The sequence below is a fragment of the Budorcas taxicolor genome, chromosome 1, assembly GCF_023091745.1.
Source record: "Budorcas taxicolor isolate Tak-1 chromosome 1, Takin1.1, whole genome shotgun sequence".
NCBI classification, from domain to species: Eukaryota; Metazoa; Chordata; class Mammalia; order Artiodactyla; family Bovidae; genus Budorcas; species Budorcas taxicolor.
This window is the reverse complement of record NC_068910.1, coordinates 192,521,876-192,539,820: the sequence shown is the minus strand read 5'-3', so window position 1 is coordinate 192,539,820 and position 17,945 is coordinate 192,521,876. Positions and strand designations below refer to the sequence as shown.

General features: G+C 44.5%; 1 protein-coding gene across 1 annotated transcript in view; it reads left to right on the top strand.

The window, feature by feature from the left end:
- Positions 1-17,945, top strand: part of CLSTN2 (calsyntenin 2) — a 731,451-nt gene that overhangs the window by 555,421 nt on the left and 158,085 nt on the right. Inside the window, exons 3-5 of the mRNA XM_052642128.1 lie at positions 4,648-4,843; positions 6,219-6,427; positions 13,162-13,311. Coding sequence (XP_052498088.1) covers positions 4,648-4,843; positions 6,219-6,427; positions 13,162-13,311 — 555 coding nt within the window. The remainder of the gene's footprint in view (positions 1-4,647; positions 4,844-6,218; positions 6,428-13,161; positions 13,312-17,945) is intronic.

The following is a 17,945-nucleotide window of genomic DNA, read 5'->3' as shown; positions in this document are numbered from 1 at the left end:
GCCATTAGGTCTGATCTTTTAAATACATCACCCTCCTACTACTGTGCTTTATTAGTAATAACAAATTCTGGTGACAGGCCTCACAAAAGATCAAGACAGCCCAATGTGTCACTCACAGATGTTGGGAACTGCAATTTTAAATATCCTTCTTCCTCAGGACTCTGTCCAGCACATTCCTGTCTTTTAGTCTTTCAACTTGCTGTGTTTTTAATTTGCTGTTTGATGTGGTTCTACGTTAAAAAAAATTTTTTAATTTCGGTTATTAGCATAATTTCTACCATTTATCTTTATACTATGCAATGGCAGTTTCAAATGCAAATAGAAGAGCAGTTAACGGCTATGCAGCATCTCTGAAGATTACAAAATCTGTGTGTCCTAGCTCAGGTATGCATGCGTATTTTATTCTTCACCAGAGCAGTGTAAATGCTACACTGGCAATACTCAACTGTTTTCATTTCACTTCTTCACATGCATATATTCTACCAACGTTCTGTACCTTTGGCTTGCTGGTAGTAAGGATGGTATAAAAAGAAAAGGAATAATGGACGATTTTATCTTTATCTCTCTGTCGTCCTTTTCAGCCTAAGTGATTGGCTACTGCAGGGAAGAACATAGTAAGAGAGGATATGACAAGGTTCTTTGGTCACTTGCCTTCATTCTGTGTTCAATTTTGGTTTAAACAGAAAGGGTAGCCTCATGGGATTATTAGCTCCCTGCCTAGTGGATTACTCAGTTGTAGATGTCACATGCTCACCTTGCTCTCACTGAGGTTCCTGAATCTCCTTCTCCACATCATGGGTCCACTAGAATACTTTGCTCATGGCATATCCTGACCACTAGATACGAATGGAGAGCAATGAATAGGGACCACCTCCATTGCTCAAGAAAGACTCCATTGTTCCATCAGATTTCGTTTACAAAACCCAAGTTTAAAGATAACATTGTTAAGAATTTCAGTGTGGCAATAGCAGAGACTTCAACCATGCTTAGGGCACTCTTGAGCACACAGCCCCTGAGTGCCTCTCCGGTTGCAAATCCATGAAGCTGGCCCTGCCCCATTGCCTCTACTCGGGTCTCTGCAGTCCCTTGTCCCTTCCTGCTGAAGGGCACTCCCATGTGTTCCCCCCCTGCTTGAAACTAAGTTCACTCTCCTGTGGCCTGGCTGTCTCCCTTTTTCTCTTCCTGTGATCTCAGCTCATCCATCACATCTAGCTTAGACCTCCCTGCCCAGTCTGCCCAGGTCAGGACTCTTAGTACCTCCTTCAATGCACATATCACCATCACCATCCTTGCTGACAGCAGGTGACTACCCGATTCCTTAACTTCCTCCTTCACTGGACTGCTATCACCCCAGGACTGGGTAGGGTCTGATCATCACTATTTCATCAGTGCTGGGAGCATAGTTCCTAACAAATATTTACGAGATGGATGAATGGATGAATAAATGAATGAACGTTTTTGCAGCCAGAACACAAGAGTCAGATGAAGAGGTGAGATCAATGAGGGTGATGTATTTCACTAGGGTGGATTCTAGTATTTGTTCAAAGGAGGCTAAGTCCCATCTCAGTATGAGTTGGTGCAGACTAAGTGAGCATGGCATAGCCCTTGTGAACTTCACTGTCTCTTCAAGGAGGTAATGGGAACTTGAGGATTGGGTGTCTTTATGCCTTAAGGGAGGGATCCCCAACCTCTGGGCCACAGACCAATTGCCTCTTGTCAGATCATTGGTGACACTGGATTAGAAATGGGGTGCACAATAAATGTAATGACTTGAAACATCTCCAATCTGTGGAAAAAAATCATCTTCCACAAAATCAATTCCTGGTACCAGAACCATTGGGGACCACTGCCTTAAGGTATCCAAGTTGTTTTCTTTGTGTCTCCAGGTCCAGCACAGTGCCTTGCACTTACTCAAAAAATACTGGCTCTATTGAGTTGAATTGGGCTGCATTTAGTTCCATGAAAATATGTGGCCCTGAGGTTTACTTTTCTCAGCCTCCCCTGTGTCTAGATCTCCCCCTCCTCCTTTGCCTTTTCCTCCTTCCTCTCCTTTCTTCTGGTTCAGGATTTCTGAGCCTTGAGGACTACTCTAGATGAGATCAAGTGTCTCTAACAGAGAATTGCCCTCATTTACGTTCAGTTTAATTGGACTTTTCAAAGAGAAAGGATCCAATGACTCTTAGAATTGTGGCAATAGTTGGAAACTTCAGAGAATACCCTAGAACTAATCTGGGCACATTTACTGCTAGTATTCCCGTAACTGGCGTTGATCTTGAGATAGAATCTCAAGGCAGGCATGTCAGAAGTCCATCTCTTCAAACCCAGCCAATTCAGAGCAGAAATGAAACTTGAGGATGGGATGAAACCCCTTTTCCCACCTTGAAGGCTGTAGGCCTAGTCTTGTCCAAGAGGCAGTGCAGTGACAGAATGGGAAGCGGCCTTCTTGTTAGAGCCTGGCCCACAAACTGTCTGTCTTGTTCATTATTCCATGACTACATTTGAGAAATGGCCAGGAGGGAATGTAGTGAAAATGGAGTGTTCATAATGAAATTGAGGATCGATGAAATAGTAAAAAACAAAAGCCTAAAGGTAAAATTGGTATTGATTGACCATCTCAGGAAACATTGTTAGTAAGAGATCAGGGCATGCTTCCTCTATGTAAAATGGGGGCTTTTTCTCCTGAGTGAGGCTTGAACAGGATTTTAGAATGTTACCGGAAGCAATTCCTGCAGTGGTCCTCTGAGAAGGCTGCTTGGAGATGGTGCAGTGAAACAGAAAGGGTGTGGAGTCAGGACTCAGCCATACCCAGGGTTTATACCAACTTTCACTGTGTGACCTTGAGCAAGCAATAACTTCTCTGATCCTATTTGTTGTTAATTTGTACTAATTGGTATACAATGTCTGCCTTGCAGGTTTGCTGGGATGATTAAACCAGATCACCTGGGTGGGGGTACAAAGCTGGATGCCTGGGCAGAGCAGACATGCAGTCATGTTATCCCTTCTTCTCATGCTGTCTATTCTTTGGAGCAGCTGGGCAGGTGCCTGGTCACTCTGAATGTGAGGACCCCATTAAAGTATATACAGTAGGCACCTCACCCTGGTTCCAGCAGTGCAGCTGGGACAATGTCAGATCAGGGTTGGGGCATGCCAGGTAGATGCTTTCCCTACGACATCGTCTCCTGGGTGCTTTTACTGACGACACAGTTGAAACCCAGCGAGTCAACATAATTTGACTAAATCAGCTAGTAAGTAGCAAACCTGGAACGTGACTTGGGCTCAAGCCTACATTTTCTTCACCAGCAGCCTGGACCCCTTGACGCCCATGTCACATGATGCTCACCCAGCTCTTTGCACTATGAATGGTCCTTCTGGACATCGACACATTGTCTCCCCAACAAGTCTGTAAGCTCCGTCACACAGGGAGAGAATGTGTCTCAAACCTTTAGGACTTTCCAGAACACTTACTACAGGGCTTACAGTCAGGGTTCAAGAAATCAATATTCGCCAGTTGAGGTAAAGAAGATATTTTCATTGCTTTATCATTTTAATGCAGAGAAAAAGGTATAATACACATGAACCCAGCTGAGGGAGAGAAATGCATTTATTTTACAACACGGTCAGTTCTTTAAGAAGATGGTTTCTCAGGCTCCACGGGGATTCTGAAATTCACATAGACTCACCTCCACTGTTGGGAGAGAAAATGGCAAGCTTGGAGTGGTGTCTGTCCCAGGCCCCACAGAGAAGTAGTGGGTGAGAGACATGAACGGGGATGCAGCAATGTGGGGTCCTTAAACCAGGAGTAAAGGACAGAGCAGAGCAGCGCTGCTCACATTGACTGAGCAAAGAGGTCACCTGGGGACCCTAATTAAGTTAGCAGAGGCAAACTGTTGTATATAGGATAAAAAACAAGGTCCTACTATAGCACAGGGAACTATATTCAATATCCTGTGATAAACTGTAATGCAAAAGAATATAAAAAAGAATGTATATACATATATACTTATGTATAACCAAGTCACTTGGCTATACAGCAGAAATTAACACAATATTATAAATCAACTATACTTTTAAAAAAAGATATAATGGACATACTAAAAAAATTAAAATAAAAAAATGCAGCTCCTGACTCAGGAGGTCCAGGGACCAGGTCCTAGGAGGCTGTAATCCTAACAAGCTCCCCAGGGATGCCCAGGTCACTGCTTCACAGAGCACACTTTCAAGAATCGAGGATGTTGTCACAGAACAAAAGACAGTGAAAGCTTTGGCCTTTTTCTCCTTTCCTCTGTAGTCATTTGTCTTTTGACTGTGGTCAAATTCCTTAATCTCATACTGGGCAGAGGGCAGGCAAGAAACCTGCCAGGAAAATTGGCAAACTGGGATGAACAGCCAGCTCCCCTGCATGATGACCACCCTCCCCACCGCCTTGCTTTTTCTGCCAGCTGCACTGGATGGGGGACATTCCGGTGTTACCATCCCAGAAAGGAACAAGCTGGACTGGCTCCCTAAAGACTGCTTCCAGCTTGACAGTTATCTGCGTGGAGGAAAATGGCCTAGGGCTTTTGGGTTTGTAAATCTGGTCCAGTCAAAGCTCTGTGTGCAGTCTGGCTGTTCTTAAGACACTTGCTCTCTCCTTCTGTCCTCCTGCAGGAGAAATCTGTGCATTCAAGATACACGGCCAGGAGTTGCCCTTTGAGGCTGTGGTGCTCAACAAGACGTCTGGAGAAGGCCGGCTCCGTGCCAAGAGCCCCATCGACTGTGAGCTGCAGAAGGAGTACACGTTCATCATCCAGGCCTATGACTGTGGCACGGGGCCCCGGGAGACAGCCTGGAAGAAATCTCACAAGTGAGTGACCTGATGGAGCTCCCTGCCTCCCTCCCCTGCCTCCCTCCCCTGCCTGCCTGTCTGTTTCGATATGCATGCGCGTCACTCCTTGAAGCTCCATTCTGCCAGACCAGTGGCTAGGTCCACAGGCCCCTGCAGGCATCAGCACGGGTCACTTTCTACCCCTGGAATACTCTACCCCTCTGCTTCACATGCAGACACCCCGATTTTACTATCGTACTATCAGGCCTGATGTCAGTTGTCACTTCCTCTAGGAAGCTTTCTATGATCCAACCTATCCCTGCAGAACTGGTTGGGACCTTTCCCTGGATTTCTGCCAGGCCATATGCTTCTGTCTGTCACAGTGTCCTTCATTTGGGGGTTATAGAGTGTGAAAGTGGTAGTCACTCAGTTGTGTCCAACTCTTTGCAACCCCGTGGACAGGCTCCTCTGTCCATAAAATTCTCCAGGCAAGAATACTGGAGTGCATTGCTATTTCATTCTCCAGGATATCTTCCTGACCCAGGGATCAAACCCTGGCCTCCTGCATTGCAGGCAGATTCTTTACCATCTGAGCCACCAAGGAAGCCTCATTTGGGGTTATAACTCTCTCAAATTGAGTCAGAGTAAGAGTGGCTCAATACTTTGGCCACCTGATGCAAAGAACTGACTCATTGGAAAAGACCCTGATTCTGGGAAAGATTGAAGGCAGGAGGAGAAGGGGACAATAGGGGATGAGATGATTGGATGGCACCACCGACTTGATGAACACGAGTCTGAGCAAGGTATGGGAGTTGGTGATGGACAGGGAAGCCTGGCGTGCTACAGTCCATGGGGTCGCAAAGAGTCAGATGCGACTGAACTGAACTCAATTCTTACTGAGTGGGGTGTGAATAGACAAATGAGCTGGAGAGATGCAGGGATTCCTAACCTCCAGGATCTAATGCCTGGTGATCTGAGGTGGAGCTGATGTAATAATAATAGAAATAAAGTGCACAATAAATGTAATGTGATTGAATCATCCTGAAACCATCCCCTCCCCACCCCCAGTCCATGGAAAAACTATCTTCCACGAAATTGGTCCCTGGTGCCAAAAAGCTTGGAGACCACTGAGTTCTAGAGGAAATGTGTTGCCTGAAGCTGAGTAACAAGGAAGGTCAAAGAATCTGGGTGGGGGTATCTCTCTGGGGTGAATTCATCTGAAAGAATTGGGGCAGGACAGGCAGAAGCATCTCAGTGGAGGTGGGGACCGGGCCCTCAGACAACAGCCACCCCGATTGTCATGATTTCTCCACTCTCTTGGCCTTGGGACCTGAATCAGTGCCCATGGGAAGTGCAGAAGTCTGGTGCAATTCTTTCATTACTGGCATCTCTTCCCTCTTGTGTATTGTCCTAGGGCCGTGGTCCATATCCAGGTGAAGGACGTCAATGAATTTGCTCCCACCTTCAAAGAGCCAGCCTACAAGGCTATCGTGACGGAGGGCAAGATATATGACAGCATCCTGCAAGTGGAGGCCATCGACGAAGACTGCTCCCCCCAGTACAGCCAGATTTGCAACTATGAAATCGTCACAACTGATGTGCCTTTTGCCATCGACAGGAATGGTGAGTGTCCTTAGAGGACCCTAGTGGATGGGAGCAGGGAACAGCTCCACCCCCCACCCCTCTGAAAGGCCAAGTTCAAGCTCTGAATGTACTTGGCCAGATGATGCCTCCCTGCCACCCCTGATCTAGGCTCTGTACCCAGTACTTGGGTACATTCCCTGCACTAGAAGGGATGACTTCACATAATTATCAGCCCAGTCAGGTCTAAAGTAAAACTGTTAGTCGCTCAGTTGTGTCCGACTCTTTGTGACCCAATGGACTGTAGCCTGGCAGGCTCCTCTATCCATGGGATTCTGCAGGTAAGAATATTGGAGTGGGTTCCCATTCCCAAGACCCCTCGTAAACCTCTTTAGTGAATAGTCTGTAGAACTCACGATGCCGTATATCTGGATGCCAAAGACAGGTTGGTTTTCTGGTAGAATTTTCCTATGGTCATTCAAGCGTGAGCCATACCATCAACTCAGCCACATCTTAGTTTTCTATATAACAAACTGTAACATCACTTCTGCACCAAAACAGTTTGCTCCCAAAGAGACGCTAGAAAAACAGGTGGAGATTTTGGAAACACCTTCTAAGCTGTAGATTTTCTAATCTATAGGAATCTTTAAAGCTCTTGCCAGCTTTGTTTGGTTTTTGTTTTTTTTTTTTTTAATTTTTATTATGGTTGCTTTATGATGTTGCGTTAGTCTCTGCTGTACGGCAAAGTGAATCCCCTGCCCGTGTACATACATCCCCTCTTTTTTAGATTTCCTTCTCATTTAGGTCAGAGCGTTGAGCAGAGTCCCCTGTGCTATACAGCAGGCTCTCATTAGTTATCTGTTTTATACATAGTAGTGTATATATATCAATCCCAATCTCCCAGTATATCCCACCCTCCCTTCCCCTCTTGGTATCCATACATTTGTTCTCTGCATTTGTGCCTCTATTTCTGCTTTGCAAATAGTTTGTCTGTGTCATTTTTCTAGGTTCCACATATATGAATTAATATGAAGTATTTGTTTTTCTCTTTCTGACTTACTTCACTCTGTATAACAGTCTCTAGGTCCATCCGTGTCTTTGCAAACAGCACAGTTCCGTCACTTTTGTGGTTGAGTAATATTCCATTGTATATAGTGCCACATCATCTATATCCATTCTTGCCAATGTGTTTTTACAATTTCCACCCTAGTTGGAATGAGGAATGAAAGACCCGTTGCACTAGACCCCAATCTCAAACTAAACTTAGAAAGCCATTTGAATATTTCCCCATCAGCATTATTTTAAAAACTCATTCCAGTATAAACACCATAAGCAGAGGCCCAGGCAGCTCAGCCTACTTCAACTCTCAATAATTTGATGTCAATCAAATGATAATTATTTGCCAACTACATTGTTTCATTATTAGCACGAGTGTGTGGTTATATGTATATTATCCTCATTTTATTTCAAACAGGGTTTAACTGCTCAAAGATGTAAACTTTGTATAACCTGAGGTTCATCCACTCTGTCAGTGTTTATTAAGCACCAGGCATAGTCTGGAAACTGGGAATAAACAGAGAAGGGAAGTCATAGCATAAGCAGGCCTGCTCACATGGAGCTTACCATCTAGCAAAAAAACACACACAAAAAACTAGAAAGGCAGCATCAGGGATGAAGGTGGTGCACAAAGCTTGCCCTGAACCAGACCCAGGGGTAGGCAGTGACTTAGCCCTGAGCCTCCTGGTAGCCAGTGCCTAGAGGGAAATACCATCACCTGCTTGCAAATCTTCGGCGCTTCCCAGGCTTCCTGATGTTGAGACCAGGGAGAAACATACCCTGTAACAGAGTGCTCTGCATCCTGGGAACTGTTACAGATTCCCTCATCCTTGGCATCCTGGAATTTATCATCTGTCTCAAAAGATGAAACCAATATTCATAAAGCAGATAACGTGATAATAGAGACGTTTCCTTATAAGATGTTCAAAAACATGGCCAGTGTCCATCACACACCTGGGCATCACTCACTAGAGGTTAATTCTGTGGGACACAAAATCAGTGCATGAGAAAGTGAAGGAGAAAATACTGTACTGTAATAAAAGTTTGGCTCAAGTTTAAGAAGCAGGTAATTTCATTTGTAGAGCCTGCCAGAATTGCTCTGGATAGCTTTTCCTACAAGGCCTTGTGGCGTAGCTGATCTGTCCCCACCGCACACACACACAGGCACTCGCACCCCACTGTATAAAATATAGAGTAACGCTTTGTATTTTTCTGGTCTCCTGTGGTCAGCTGTGCAGTCTATGACTCTGAGAGCTCTGGAACTGGGGGAGTGACAAGTCCTTGCTATAGAGCTGGACTGGATGTGGGGAGGACATCCAGAATGAGTGGTCAAGCTGCCCTTGGCCTCCTGCCTTAGTTCTGGAGAGCCGCAGCCCTGGGAGAGAGGAGATGCTAATTCCTTTATCAGAGGGTAAACTGCCCCAGCCACGAAGATAATTACTCACCTTGATGAGCCATTTCACTAACATATGCCAATTTATTTCCCTGGCTGTCTCATTAAAAGTGAGTAATGGTCCTTCGCCAGGCCTCTGCCTCCAACGTTGCTTTACAGCCTGAGATGTAGAGGAAAGCGGGCACTCCCAGGGATTGTGGGCCCTTGATGGCAAGGTTTACAAAAGCAGTTCTCCAGTAATGAAGGCAGAACCTCAGGGCAGACAGAGAAGCAGCTCCCATTCTAATGAGCTTTCCAGTTGGCCCTTATCCATCATTTCTCCCAGCGACCTTCCTAGCTCCTTGAAGAAGTTCTTCACATGCACATGAGAAAAAGTACTGCTGAGTTGGGGTCCACTCATTCAGGCCCCAGGACTTTAGGGAGATAGTTCTGGGGCCCTCCCACCTGCCAGACTCTTTGCTTGTGGGGGAAAGAAGGGAAACAAGGCATCAGGGAGGACAGATGACATTACATGGAAGTGATTTGACCAGTCTGAATGCAAGAATCAACCTCTTCCAACTAGGGGTACTCGGCCTCCCTTCCCTTGAACTCCTCCCCTGAGAGATCATGGCAGTAACAGTGAGGCCTCGAGGAGAGGCAGTGCCTGTGGATGGTGTTAACAGGGTACCCGGCATGGAGAGTGTTCCACTCATGACACCATGATTATCAGATACTTGCCTGGGTGACTCGGGCATGAAGGTTACTCACTCCCCATGGATTTTCAAGCTGAAATTATGAGCAGGTAACCAAGTTGGTGGCACTGCCACCTCTTGGGATATTCTGGATCCATTTCAGATGGCTTCCGGGCCCCCTGTATCTTCTAGCACTTGACTAGTCTCCCTCAGATTGGTAGGTCCTAGAGCCTCACTTTTGTTGAACTGATGGAAAAACTGATTCCTAAAGAGTAAAGAGCTAGCAGAATGGGGACTGGAGCCAGGTCCCCTGAATGTTGATTCCAAAGCTTTTTCACCAGTGATATTATCACTGTCCTCAGTGATATTTGACAGGAATGTATGACAATAGTATTTAAGTTCAAAAATACCAAGGTTTGCCTTAATCCTCTGCCCACCACTGTGAGAGAGAGGGGAAGAAGGAGATCCTTGATGAATTACTTAAACTTGATATCAGATCGTCATTGTAAAATGGGAATTAAATACTGTGCCTGAGGGACTTCCCTGGTGGTCTAGTTGTTTAAAGAATCAGCCTTCCAGTGCCGGAGACACAGGTTCAATCCCTGATCAGGGAACTAAGATCCCACATGTTGTGGGGCAGCTAATCCTGCATAGCACAACTGGAGAAGCCCACATCAGCCACAAGTAGAGAAAGCCTGAGCACCACAGTGAAGACCCAGCACAGCCGAAATAGACAAATAAACAAATACTGTGCCTGTGTGAGAGGGCGGATCTCACAAGGCATTCCTCAGACTGTCGGCACAGAGCAAGCACTCAACCAGGGTTGGGGAGGACCGCACAGGGAGGTGCGGGGCTCACCAGAACACCCGCCTCGACTCAGCAGGCTTTTGTACCTTCCAAGCAGTGGTTGGTTTCACACAGCCTCTGCTGAGCCCTCTGCAGGCTGCCCTGGAGAGTCAGGGCCCTTGGCCACTTAAGAGTGAGGTGTGAGCCCAAGTCTGCTTATCTTCAAGTACATGAATATACTTCCCTTCCACCTGAATAGAAGAGGAGGAACTGCACGCCCCTGGTGGGAAACTGGGCAGCCTAGAAAAGTACAAAGTCACTTTTGTAATCTCACCAAAGAGGACTACCACTGACATTTTGCCAGCACTTTTTCCATGAAGTTTTGAAACAAAAGTAAGGCCACACTTTCCCTTTTTTCACTTATCATTTAATTGCATGGATTTTCTCCATCCATAAAGCAGTTAATAATTAATACTTTACTGTGAAAAGCAGTCCATCTAAGCAGAGATTCAGGCTTAGCTTGTCTCCTGACGATTGGGCATCCAGTTTCTTTACTCTTTTTCGATGTTTTAATAATAAATAACGCTTAGATGAACATATTTGTTGGTTTGCAATTTGTATCATTTTCCTGGAGTAAGTTTTTAGATGTGAAATTGCTTAGCCAAAAGGTATGAGCAGTTGCAAAGTGACCAACCTGTGTAGCTTTCCAAAACGGCTGCCCCAGTTTAAATTCCGGCAGAAGGAGGGTGTAGGTCAGTGCGATTGTCTCACTGAATCCACCGCCCCAGCTGAGTTTTCAAAAAATACTTTCGCTGTGACACATGGTAGATACTGATAGTTCTTTGAGAGTTAGCTTCCCAGGTTCATTTGGAACAGAGAAATATGCACAGAGATCAGTGTTCACCTGGGGTAGCTGTGGTCTCAGGTCTCCTGAGAAGATGCCACTAGGAGAAATCATTAACAAGTTGGGAGAATAATAACAATTGTCACAAAAGCAGAAGGATGGTTTTTTGTGATCTTAAAAAGAAATTTTTTTAAAGTGTGACTTAGCCAAATACAACCCTTCCCCCACAACCATTGGCAACATTATTATACTCTCATGTTTATCTAATGCTCCAAATCCTATCCTCTGAAACCCATTCTCCCTTGTGTGAAACTGGTGGTGGTGGAGAAAGTGAGTTGGTTTCTCAGACAGTTTCATTAAGACTTCTTACTCAAGTGGAGCTGCGGTAAATTGAGCCAAATATTGCGGTCTTGAGTGTTTATTTTTCTCCCGCAATCAATAGTGTTGGTCTGCTGAATGTCACACGGCCTGTAAACCCTGAGCCTTCCCCTTCTACGAGGTGTATCTTTTGAGAGCCATTTAACTTTAAAGAAAGAGAAAGTTAAAACATTTTGTTCAAAATTCAATTTGATGTTGCTGAAGCATATTCTCATGGTCCTATTACAGTGCTTCCACCTGGCAGAAGTACTCCCTTGTGATGGCTATAACCATGAACTAGTTTGTTAACAGAAGCCACAGAGAATTTTACCAACCCCACACTGAGCCCTTTCACGCATGTGCAGGGCCCCAAGCTGAGACTGAAATAAATATATACCTGAGTCACACAGTCAGAGAGAACAGACTAGTAGTTGCCAAGGGGGAAGGGGTGTGGGGGAGGAAAGGACTGGGAGTTCAGGATGAGCAGATGCAAACCTGTACATGTAAGACAGATAAACAACACGGTCCTATTGTATAGCATGGGGAACTATATTCAATATCCTATGACAAGCCATAATGGAAAAGAACATGCCAAAGAATATGTATGTATAACTAAGTCACTTTGCTGTACAGCAGAAATTAACGCAACATTGCAAATCAACTATATTTTAATAATTTTTTTTTAATTCAATAAAGTTACACAGAAATTGTGTACCTGAGTCAGTGATTCCATGTTTGTGTATTTGCTTGTTGATCTGTTTTTTAATTTTCATCTTCTTGATTTTGCGTCTAGCAAAGGATGATGATATCATTTGAGTTCTAATTTGCTGTCAACTCTAATTTTCATTGGAAAAGAAAAGCCGGAATGAAATTATTCTTCTGAAAGAAAGACTTTAATCTCTGGGAATCAAACAGTTAAAAGAATTAAATGCACATCAGGCCTTGATTCATTTTTGAAACCAAAATTGTATTTCAGCAAAAATAGTCAAATAAAAGTTTGCTCATTAATTGTCAAATATTTCTGAACCATTGTATCTAACCCATGGGAACAAAAACACACAAATGGCTCAGAAACAATATCTGATCTCTCTTGGAGAAGAAAAATGTCTTTGCCACCAGGGCAAGGAATCTATTATTCTGTGTAGCTTTCAGAAGAGAGGTCACACGTCTTCTCTTATTGATTTTACTTCCTATTTGGTAGCAAAATAATGTGAGAAGAGGCAGCGCATGTTCCTGGCAAAGAGCCCAGATGTTAAAAAATAAATACATGTTGAGAAGTTTCTGAATTCCATCTTTTTCCCAGAGATTTCCTGTAACGTGAGCACACGACACCTTGTATCGGGGACATAGCCATGTGGGTGCAGTTTAGGGTGGTATTCTGACCACCCCATACTTAATACAACCAGCTGGGCTCCAGATGTGTGCACATAATTCCCTGCCAGTTCTGTCCCACAGCTGGAGTGGCTCCAGCCAGCAGTTCCTAGGACTCTGCCACTAAGGCTCAAGCAGGCCACATGAGGAAGCCACGCTCCCTACGTGCTTTTATAAAGAGATAGGAAAAGGGGACATTTTATTCTGGTGAAGGCTGGAGGAGGGCAGAAGGGATTTTGAAGAACTGCAACGTGGTTCACTTGATCTGAAATTATTTTCAATGTCCCTGTGTCCTCAGGCAACGTCAGAAACACGGAGAAGCTGAGCTATGACAAGCAGCACCAGTATGAGATCCTAGTAACCGCCTATGACTGTGGACAGAAGCCCGCAGCGCAGGACACCCTGGTGCAGGTGGACGTCAAGCCAGTTTGCAAGCCTGGCTGGCAAGGTAGGCCGCTCTTGTCAGTCTTGTCGGCTGAAGGCAGCTTTGCCGTGTGTCTCGGAGGGGCTGCACCTGCCTTCTGATCATCACAATGTATCACTAGAGGAGTTTGTAACGCACAGGCACTCTGCTGTGAGAAATGGAGTAGCCTATTTGTTCTCACAAATCCTGGGTGATATATTACCCACATTGTACAGCTCAGAATGTCCAAGGCAACTCATCTAACTCATGTGCCCAGTTTGTCCAGGGTGCCCTTTCTCAAGTCTTATGACATCTTCCAATCAATAGTAATTATCCCACAGTGCTCAGGAGAAAGTGCTGGAAAGCCTACACGCTGCTAGTGCATTTCAAGTTTTGATCATCGCTCAGCACCCGGGGAAGGTTGTGTGTTCCTTGGGCTTGCACGGAGGGCATACAGGCAGAGGCTGGAGAGCCAGAATACAGCCTCTGCATTAGCAGGTTTCTAAACATTCAGAAAACGAAGATCATAGCATCCGGTCCCATCACTTCATGGGAAATAGATGGGGAAACAGTGGAAACAGTGTCAGACTTTATTTTTGGGGGCTCCAAAATTACTGCAGATGGTGATTGCAGCCATGAAATTAAAAGATGCTTACTCCTTGGAAGAAAGGTTGTGAGCAACCTAGATAGTATGTTCAAAAGCAGAGAAATTACTTTGCCAACTGAAGTCCGTCTAGTCAAGGCTATGGTTTTTCCTGTGGTCATGTATGGATGTGAGAGTTGGACTGTGAAGAAAGCTGAGCGCCAAAGAATTGATGCTTTTGAACTGTGGTGTTGGAGAAGACTCTTGAGAGTCCCTTGGACTGCAAGGAGATCCAACCAGTCCATTCTGAAGGAGATCAGCCCTGGGATTTCTTTGGAGGGAATGATGCTGAAGCTGAAACTCCAGTACTTTGGCCACCTCATGCAAAGAGTTGACTCATTGGAAAAGACTCTGATGCTGGGAGAGATTGGGGTCAGGAGGAGAAGGGGACGACAGAGGATGAGATGGCTGGATGGCATCACTGACTCATTGGACGTGAGTCTGAGTGAACTCTGGGAGATGGTGATGGACAGGGAGGCCTGGCGTGCTGCAATTCATGGGATCGCAGAGTCGGACACAACTGAGCGACTGAACTGAACTGAACTGAAACTATTGGCTCTGGCAGTGGAGACACAATGGCCTTAGATGGATGTGGATTTTTGTTTACCTCTTTTAGGATGCAAAGATAGAAGGTCCAGCTTACTCTTAGGTGATGGAGGTATAGCAATGAACTAAGGAGAAATAAGGATGGGAAGGCCAGTGCAGAGAAGGCGCTCACAGGGGACTGAACAGTGTATGGAGTAGCAAGAGTTCTAGTGGTAACATCAGTAGTTCTGCTGCCTGGGCAGGGATGCTGGAGTCATCTCCGTGCTGCCATTTGGTTGCTGCTGCTGCTGCAGCTTCTGCTTGCTGATAACTCATGGTGTTCCATGGACTTCTCTGCCTTTGTCTGTTGCCTTCCCTTCATATGTCGTTAAAGTCCCTGTTACATACTGCCTCTTTCTCTGTCTATGTTCTCTGTATCTTTCATTGTTCAGCTTCCCGGGCCCATCAGTTAGTCAGTTCAGTCACTCAGTCGTGTCTGACTCTTTGCAACCCCATGGACTGCAGCATGCCAGCCTTCCCTGTCCATCACCATCTCCCAGAGCTTACTCAAACATCACCGTCCATGGAGCCAGTGATGCCATCCAACCATCTCATCCTCTGTCAGCCCCTTCTCCTCCCACTTTCAATCTTTCCCAGCATTGGGTCTTTTGCAATGAGTCAGTTCTTCACATCAGGTGGCCAGAGTATTGGAGTTTCAGCTTCATTATCAGTTGTTCCAATGAATATTGAGGACTGATCTCCTTTAGGATGGACTGGTTGGATCTCCTTGCAGTCTGAGGGACACTCAAGAGTCTTCTCCAACACCACAGTTCAAAAGCATCAGTTCTTCTGTGCACAGCTTTCTTTAGAGTCCAGCTCTCACATACATATATGACTGCTGGAAAAACCATAGCTTTGACTAGACGGACTTTTGTCAGTAAAGTAATAGCTCTGCATTTTAATATGCTGTCTAGGTTTGTCATAGCTTCTCTTCCAAGGAGCAAGTGCCTTTTAATTTCATGGCTGCAGTCACCATCTGCAGTGATTCTGGACCCCAAGAATATAACGTATCTCACTGTTTCCATTATTTCCCCATCTACTTGCCATGGAGTGACGGGACCGGATGCCATGATCTTAGTTTTCTGAATGTTGAATTTTAAGCCAACTTTTTCACTCTCCTCCTTCACTTTCCTCAAGAGGCCCTTTAGAAGAAACAAAAAAAGAGGTTCTTTAGTTCCTCTTCACTTTCTGCCATAAGGGTAGTGTCATCTGCATATCTAAAGTTATTGATATTTCTCCAAGCAACCTTGATTCCAGCTTGTGCTTCATCCAGCCTGGCATTTCACTGATATACTCTGCATATAAATGGATTAAGCAGGGTGACAATATACAGGCTTGACGTACTCCTTTCCCAATTTGGAACCAATCTGTTGTTCCATGTCCAGTTTTAACTGTTGCTTCTTGACCTGCATACAGATTTCTCAGGAGTCAGGTGAGGTGGTCTGGTATTCCCATCTCTTTAAGAATTTTTCATAGTTTTTTGTGATGCACACAGTCAAAGGCTTTGGTGTAGTCAATAAAGCAGAAATAGATGTTTTTCTGGAATTTTCTTGCTTTTTTGATGATCCAACGGATGTTGGAAATTTGATCTCTGGTCCCTCTGCCTTTTCGAAATCCAGCTTAAACACCAAGAAGTTCACGGCTAATGTACTATGGAAGCCTGGCTTGGAGAATTTTGAGCATTATTTCACTAGTGTGTGAGATGAGTGCAATTGTGCATTAATCTGAGCATTCTTTGGCATTGCCTTTCTTTGGGATTGGAATGAAAACTGACCTTTTCCAGTCCTGTGGCCACTGCTATGTTTTCCATATTTTCTGGCATATTGAATGCAGCACTTTAACAACATCATCTCTTAGGATTTGAAATAGCTCAACCGGAATTCCATCACCTCCTCTAGTTTTGTTCATAGTGATGCTTCCTAATGCCCACTTGACTTCACATTCCAGTATGTCTGGCTCTAGGTGAGTGATCACACCATCATGGTTACCTGGGTCATGAAGATCTTTTTTGTACAGTTCTATGTATTCTTGCCTCCTTTCCTTAACATCTTCTGTTTCTGTTAGATCTGTACCATTTCTGTCCTTTATTGTGCCCATCTTTGCATGAAATGTTCCCTTGATATCTCTAATTTTCTTGAAGAGATCTCTAGTCTTTCCCATTCTATTATTTTTCTCTATTGCTTTGCACTGATCACTGAGGAAGGCTTTCTTATCTCTTATTGCTATTTTTTGGAACTCTGCATTCAAATGGATATATCTTTCCTTTCCTCCTTTGCATTTAGCTTCTCTTCTTTTCTCAGCCATTTGTAAGGCCTTCTCAAACAACCATTTTGCCTTTTTGAATTTCTTTTTCTTGGAGATGGTCTTGATCACTGCCTCCTGTACAGTGTCATGAACCTCTGTCCCTATTTCTTCAGGCACACAGTCTATCAGATCTAATCCGTTCAATCTATTTGTCACTTCCACTCTGTAATCCTAAGAGATTTGATTTAGGTCATACCTGAATGGTCTAGTGGTTTCCCCTACTTTCGTCAATTTAAGTCTGAATTTGGCAATAAGGAGTTCATGATCTGAGCCCCAGTCACTATTCTATCCACAGTAGATAGGATACTGAAAGATGAACTTCCCAGGTTGGTAGGTGCCCAATATGCTATGGAAGATCAGTGGAGAAATAACTCCTGAAAGAATGGAGACAGAGCCAAAGCAAAAACAACATCCAGTTGTAGATGTGAATGGTGATGGAAGTAATGTCTAATGCTGTAAAGAGCAGTACTGCATAGGAATCTGGAATGTTAGGTCTGTGAATCAAGGCAAATTGGAAGTGGTCAAACAGGAGATGGCAAGAGTGAACATCAACATTTTAGGAAACAGTGAACTAAAATGGACTGGAATGGGTGAATTGAACTAGATGACCATTATACCTACTACTGTGGGCAAGAATCCCTTAGAAGAAATGGAGTAGCCTTCATAGTCAACAAAAGAATCCAAAATGCAGTTTCAAAAATGACAAAATGATCTCTTCATTTCCAAGGCAAACTATTCAATATCACAGTAATCTAAGTCTATGCCCCAGCCAGTAATACTGAAGAAGCTGAAGTCCAACGGTTCTATGAAGACCTATAAGACCTTCTGGAACTAACACCCAAAACAGATGTCCTTTGTCCTTCTCATTATAGGGGACTAGAATGCAAAAGTAGGAAGTCAAGAGATAACCTGGAGTAACAGACAAACTTGGCCTTGGCATACAAAACAAAGCAGGTCAAAGGTTAATAGAGTTTTCCCAAGAGAATGCACTAGTCCCATCACTTCATGGCAAATTGATGGGGGAAAATGGAAACAGATTTTATTTTCTTATGCTACAAAATCACTAAGAACAGTACCTGCAGCCATGAAATTAAAAGATGCTTGCTCCTTGGTAGAAAAGCTATGACAAACCTAGACAACACATTAT